Genomic DNA, 6,880 nt, shown 5'->3' with positions numbered 1-6,880 from the left:
AGCCATTGTCCCTTTTGTTGACACTTGACAATGTTAACCACCTACGGAAACCACCAATTTCCCGTTTCCCATTCTCACTTTCTTGGATTAAAGAAGACAGAAACTCCACACCAGCCACTTGTCTCTACCAAGTGCACGGAGGGGATCAACAAGACAAACTCAGCCTTTTTCTCTTCCACGGTAGTACTAACATAGATGCAGGTTGTTGCGAGATAGCAACACGACGATATGGAAGCATCTTATCGGCATAAAATTGCCTCAACACGTATATAGCTTAACTGAAGGCAGGTGCACGTATGACACTGTTATTATTCCGACCACTGCACCATGGCGTACATACAGACCATGATGCAAACAGAGTAAGTATAATAAATACTATGAGCACAGTTTACTTATCTGCCCCATGGTTACTTGGCGGACAGAGGATTCCTCGACTTTTTCCTGAAGAGCATGAAAGCCAGGGAGCCAAGCAGCGGCCACGATGTCACCAAGGCAACGTACGCGAGGAGCCAGACCGACCTCCCTTGGTACCGGGCGAGCTTGTTTACGGATCTCTTGACGGGAGCGATGGCGTCGCGGATCTTATCAACGTAGCGTTCCTCCCCTTGCTGCTTTGCGTACCCTGCAGCTGCAGGGCTTTGAGCGGGCACTGTATCTGCATCCGTGACGCTTTTGTTCTCCACTTCCTTGGCTTGTTCATCATGTTGTGTGCTGTTCACCGTGGCATCCGGCTTCAGATCATCGGTGATCTGGCTAGAAGGGGGGCCATCGTTTCCGACCGGAGCTATCATTCCGTCTCCAAGGATGTTGACGTACGGGCTCTTGTCAATGGACGACTCCAGTGAAGAATGCAAGACATGATCTTCCGCCTGCATTCAGTTACGGCATGAACAAACCAAAAGACCATTACCAAAATTGGGTGCGCAACGATATCATAAGATGAGCTCAGTTCACTTGGAGCCCCTTTTTATTCAAAGTTTCCAAAACACATTTTGGTGTTCCTAAAGAGATCTGTTTTATTTTTCCTTTTTTTTTGCACAAGTACATATAGATTTAACTATTTTACATGCATGTAGATCACATCTTTATGTATTTTCAAAATTTCCCTGAAACTTTAAAGTATGTTTTTCATTTCTTGAAAATTTCGAGCTCCAATGGACCCAGGAGGCAAAACACCGTCCATGAACCATGATATAGTGACACACCTTTTGTCGATGCATGTACGAGCTGTCGTGCAGAGCACAGAGGAACTCAGACACAGCTCCGACCCACCTACAAAGTATATCAATTAAATCATGCAATAAACATACTCCCTCCGTTCCCAAATATTTGTCTTCCTAGAGATTTCAACAAGTGACTACATACGGAGCAAAATGAGTGAATCTACACTCTAAAATATGTCTACATACATCCGTATGTTGTGTACATTTGAAATGCCTAGAAAGACAAATATTTGGGAACGGAGGGAGTACAACTCACATGGATATACTAGACATTTTTCAGATTTAGTACGATCATCAATACCATAGTTTTCCAGCAGTTAGTCCTTGAAAAAATGCAAGATGGCCACCATTCTGAGTAGTCGCCAAAACAATGTTCTTGTTGGCTCTAAATCAAATCAAGATGCTTTCAATGAGTACATACTGGCAATCATGTACATGCAATGGACGTTTTCACATTATACATCCTGTGAAATATAAAATGACGTGCGAGCAAGAGAAGCAGCAGGGTATGTGAATCAAACATAAGGAATGTGATGGGATAGAAACATGTACAGAGAGCTAGATGTGGAATAAGAGGATAACTAGCGCATGTGTTTGAGCTTATTTTCTCATCCATTGGATCAATTCCTTATGTATGCTCTGGATTGATTGGATCAAACTCAGAAAGAACTCATGCTTTAACATTGGTATAGAAAATATAAATTTCAGGAGAATGCTTGTTACAAGGAAAAAAAATTCACCTGCATTCATCCCAAGGAATTGCCTCTCTTGTGCAAAGGGGGTCATCCAAAGCACTTATACAAAGCAAGGGAACTGACACATTACCAACAAAACTAGCACTGCTGCACCGGCGGTAGTAGGTATCCACAGTCTGAGAAACAAGAAAAATTACGTGAGCAATGAGATTCTCCCATCATTCAACAGCAAGCTGTTCTTAATCTTATAATCATAGAGCAGTGGGCATGTGATTTAAGCAACAGGAAGAGTAAGACATCTGATTGATGACAGAGTCAGGTAATGAGCAAAGCTAGGCAACTGGTGCGTGCTAGGAAGGTACCTCATATTTTGCAACAATGCAAGTGGCATGGTGGTCAAACTCCCGGATAGAGCGTGACTGAAAAAATGGAAAAAAAAAATGAATATCACACGTCGTGAATAATCCCTCTAAATGAATTCTCCCAGTTATGAAGTAGCAAAGTAGTCAAACTGTTGGCAGCATTTAAAGTAGAGAGGTAGCTAATTATAAAACGGTGCATGCCAACAAATCGGTGTTCTGGCTCCACAAAGGGAAAGCGACCAAATTAACAGAAGGACAGTTTCAGTATAAATCCCACAAATTTATTCAGTGCCTGAAACAATTTTGCAGCAGAGCGAGTCAAACCTTTTTAATACCCTCCCAATTTGCAAGGCGAGCCAAGACAGGTTGATGTCTGCAAAAGGGGAAAACGTAAGGCATCTAAGAAAGGGCCCTCTTGCTCAACAGCCATCATATAATCGATTACAAGTTTTAGTGCCACGAACTACAACTTGGATCTTTTGTCATTATTCCTGTCACCACTGTGCAAAGGGTACTAACATAGTGAGATCAGATCAGAAGTGCAGTATGGACAATAGACTTGTACCCAGTGCCTCTTGCAACCAAAAAATGGAAAATATAGAGCATTTCTAGGTTCTGTTCTAGCTCCAGACTGCTAAAGGAACCAATACACTTGCATAGACATTGTTTTATTTTTGGCAAAGCTGCAGAGATTATTGGATAATGGGAACATATCACACATTTGCTCAAACCTGTACAAAATATAGTTTTTCCCCTTGTACAGACATGTATTACCAAGCTGTAAAAGAATTATAACTACAAAAAATGGCATCACTGAACTAGGGTTACATAGACAAAGTTTATCTTCTGTCCTCAAGTGAGACTTTAATTTATTAAAAAAACTAAATTTAGGTTATATACACATGGTAGGAATTTACAGGAGTATAGCAGTAGCACCAAAACCAAAACAGTAAGAATGACGTCAAAACTGGAGATTCGGTAAAAAGAGTAATGTAAAAATGCTTACTAAGGACCGGATACTTACAGCTTTGCATAGCCCTTTAGACCAAATGCAAGGGCTTTGTCATAAAACCGTTGCACAAGCTTACGGGAAATAAATCTGTCACATACCTACAAAATTGAAGTTAAATGACAAAATACAATGATTCTAAGCGCTGAATTGGTGTTGCACTGATACAATGATGCTAAGTGCTGACTTGGTGTTGCTCTGTGGAAGCAATTGGGTAAACTTGGTAGTACAGAAGAGAATCCTTGCCATTCTATCGAAATGATTTTGCTAGGACTCAAAAGAGGAGGTTAAGAATTGATAACTCTGTAATAGTAAAGCAAAAACAAAATTTGATACTTAAATTTACTGCTGCGGCCTCCCCTAACAGTTTTCGGTAAACAAGAAAAAATCAAAAGCACTTCCAGAAATCTCCCCAGATGCCACCCTAACCCTAAGTCACCAATAAATCAAAACATATGAAAGATTATTCATAGGTTCTTTGAGCAGTGAATCTCTTTATTCATGACAAATACATTCTTCTCAGGAAGGTGGTGCCAAACTAAGTTCAAAATTAGTGAGAGTTGCAGTAAATTGCATATGCAGTTATAAGTAATATGTACTACAGTTAATCAGGTCCAGCAACTAACCACCAGATCCCATGGAGAACAAATAGATGCAGCACCAGCCAGAGGAGTACTCTCACCTTCTTCTCCAAGGTACTTGACCTGGGCAAAGATGTGTATTCAATACACATTGTCAGTACATATATCAAGATTGCTCTTAGATCCAGTGACATACTTTAGCATTTATTAAGATAATAAGCAAGAGCAGCACGGGAGTTAGTGAACACAATAGTAGAAATCCACATTACCTAAATGATAGATCTGACAAGGATTGCCAAATGATCCTTACGGGGGTTTTGGCGAGAGAAAAAAGGGTAGATTTGCATTAATTATGTGTGTATAATTTTTCTTCAAAAAACTACTTAGTTTAACATCATATGTGGAGGGAAGACTTAATAGAATAGCTGGTTTCAGACACTTCCTGGATGGTACAGTCTGGTTTCTTACGTAGTATGTAAAGAAGTTATAGTTTTAAAACTAAATCAAAGTCAAATACAAAGGTCCAAGTGGTGTTAGTAGACTAAGCAACTAACAACTGTTCAATCGTCACTTGTGGTAGAAAATGAAAGGCAAGTTTAGACAAAGATAACATACCAGAATATTGGCACCTATGCTTGTACCAACACAGAACATCGGAGCCTTTGGATACTTGCGATGGAGATAATTAATAACTTCTCGGACATCTTCTGTCCATCCACCATTGTAGAGGCAATCTGACTGCCAGGCAAATAAAATTTATGGGTGAGTGATGGTGAATGTCCAAATCAATTCATTCAGTGCAAATCAAACTTCTTTCTGCAGTCTACAACTTTGACTTTTGGCATGTTCTGGTCATTTTAAGGTAACCAGGTTTATAGCTCAAGTAATAGACATTAATCTTCTTGACAATTTACAGGTGACAAGCGAACTCCAAACAGTAATCAAGAATTTGTAAGTATGCAGCAAGGTGACAGGGAGATTGCGAAGTGAAATACAAATAACTGGAAATGTAAATTATATAACTGAACTTACTGTAATGGACACACCACCAAGACCCCTGTGGTTACTTACAACAACATTCCACCCTTTTCTTGCCATGGAATGAACCAAGTGTTTTGCATACTGCAATAGCCAACTAAATCTTTAGAATGGTTACCAAATATAGTAATAAGTTATCTAATCATGAAACCCAGAGCTCTTCAAAAATGCAACACAGGTATAACTGTATAAGCCAACATCAGAAAAAGGTTAGAGACTAACAGCAGCATCAGAATCACTGGTTAATCCAGGGACGACAACTAAAAGGGGTGTTGAAGAATCTTTTGAAATGATCTCATCTGCATCTGCCAAGCTAAAAATGTCAGACACCACCATATATGATATATACAATTCCACAATATGCGAGCCCCATACCCTCCAAATCAAAGGCCAGCAGCCAATCCAAAGCAATGGTTCCACCATCACGAACTGTGTACAGTTGCCTGCAGTATAGAGGGTATAATCGGTCCATTGTCAACCAAAAAAGTGAGGAAAGTGATTCTTGTGCTCCTCCAGAATCAAGAAGTCATACATCATGAACAAAAAGAGATAATGCATTGATCTTTATCATATTGGATAGCAATAACAGCAGTCATGAAGAAATAATACATAGCCAAATTAAATCACATGAGTTGATTGTTTTGCGTTCACAGAACCAGCAACTACAGTCCGGCGTGTAGTTAGATTTGTAATACAGTAGCAGAATAATTGCCAGTGCAGACTGTACTAAAATTTACAAAGGGACACATAATCGGATAGTTTGCAATGTTCAAGAGTACAATGCACTTGTACTAACTAATCTCTACAAGGATCTAGCCTAACCTTTTGTAGGTGAAGGACGGCGGTCTCCCATGGATTCCCAGGAACAATGTCTGCAAATGCGGGCTCGCAAGCCAAGGCGTCGCCAGGTACCTGCATCCATCGTCATAACACAAGCACAGTCAATCTCAGGCAGCCATGACGAAATGCCGGAAAACAGTCAGTCGCACCAATGCAGCTTTGACCACGAATTGCGGTGGCCGAGCGATTAGACTGAAAACCCCAGGCGGCATTTAATTTAATTATTATTCGGGTCCTGCTATTTCTGACGCGACCGAGAAAATTTGCCGATCAGGCCCAGGGCCTGGCGCCTGGCGGCCGTGTGTGTGTACCTGCCGTGGAGCGAGCGGCACTTGGAGGCGACGCAGTGGTAGATCTCGGAGGCCGGGTGGAAGGTGAGCTCGACGCGGCGGCCGCGGAGGCCGCGGAGGAGGTCGCCGATGACGTGGAGCTCCACGAACCGGTACGCGAGGACCGACACGGCGACGAGGGCCGCGAGCGCGTAGTGCTCCGCAGGGACCAGCGCCGCCGCGCGGCGCAGCAGCTCGCCGGCCGACTCGGCTGCCATTGCGGGGCGCGGGGATCGGACGAGACGAGGCCGGGGGTAGGGAGGGAGGGAGGAGCCGGGAGAGAGGGAGAGTGGGAGCAGTGGTATATATGGAAGGTTGTTCGAGCGGCAGTTTCCAGGAGCGGCGGAGGCCGCGACCCACACGACGGACGGAGATGCGGGGCGGACCCGACGCGAGCCGGAGGACGAACACGAGAGCGAGACGTCGCGTCGCCCTCTCTGTCGCCTTTAGGCAAAAACCGTCGCTCAGGACACGAGGCTCCTCCCTCGCGGGTCCCCGATTTGGGCGGAGGTTGCTGCGGTTGAACAACCACGTACGTACGGACTTGTCACGATCCTTCTTTTCTCGGTGAGGAGGAGCTCATGATCTTTCTCCCGCTTAGGAATAATCTCCAAGTCATGTCCTCTTTGCTCTAGATTCTTTACTTCTAATAAACATGTAGACGACTAGGCAGTAGCCTAGTGGCGCTTCCTTGTAGACCGGGGTTCAACTGCACTCGGAAACGAATTCCCACGATCTCACCCGGGTGGGCTCCTTCTATAAAAATATGTCCTGGGTGCTAGTGTTTATGGATCTTTTTTTTA

The 6,880-nt window shown here is 43.1% G+C and overlaps 1 protein-coding gene across 3 annotated transcripts; it reads right to left on the bottom strand.

The window, feature by feature from the left end:
- Window positions 1-227: 227 nt before the first annotated feature.
- LOC123071569 (phospholipase ABHD3) lies at window positions 228-6,577 on the bottom strand. 3 transcript variants are annotated; one of them, XM_044495150.1, is made up of 14 exons: window positions 6,060-6,576; window positions 5,731-5,820; window positions 5,284-5,351; window positions 5,131-5,207; window positions 4,903-4,992; window positions 4,486-4,608; window positions 3,916-3,993; window positions 3,305-3,390; window positions 2,605-2,653; window positions 2,281-2,337; window positions 1,964-2,094; window positions 1,525-1,608; window positions 1,206-1,272; window positions 228-869 (listed from the first exon to the last, which is right to left on the bottom strand). In XM_044495150.1, the coding sequence occupies exons 1-14, from the start codon at window positions 6,293-6,295 to the stop codon at window positions 408-410; spliced, it is 1,698 nt and encodes a 565-aa protein (XP_044351085.1). In that variant the 5' UTR covers window positions 6,296-6,576; the 3' UTR covers window positions 228-407. The 3 variants fall into 3 exon arrangements, with proteins under 3 accessions (XP_044351085.1, XP_044351084.1, XP_044351086.1); XM_044495149.1 differs by having other exon boundaries at window positions 5,131-5,213; window positions 6,060-6,574; XM_044495151.1 differs by lacking the exon at window positions 1,525-1,608 and having other exon boundaries at window positions 5,131-5,213; window positions 6,060-6,577.
- Between the last annotated feature and the right edge of the window lie 303 nt (window positions 6,578-6,880).

This window comes from Triticum aestivum, chromosome 3B (genome assembly GCF_018294505.1).
Source record: "Triticum aestivum cultivar Chinese Spring chromosome 3B, IWGSC CS RefSeq v2.1, whole genome shotgun sequence".
Taxonomy (NCBI): domain Eukaryota; kingdom Viridiplantae; phylum Streptophyta; class Magnoliopsida; order Poales; family Poaceae; genus Triticum; species Triticum aestivum.
The sequence above is the reverse complement of the archived record's forward strand: the minus strand, read 5'-3'. Positions and strand labels throughout refer to the sequence as shown.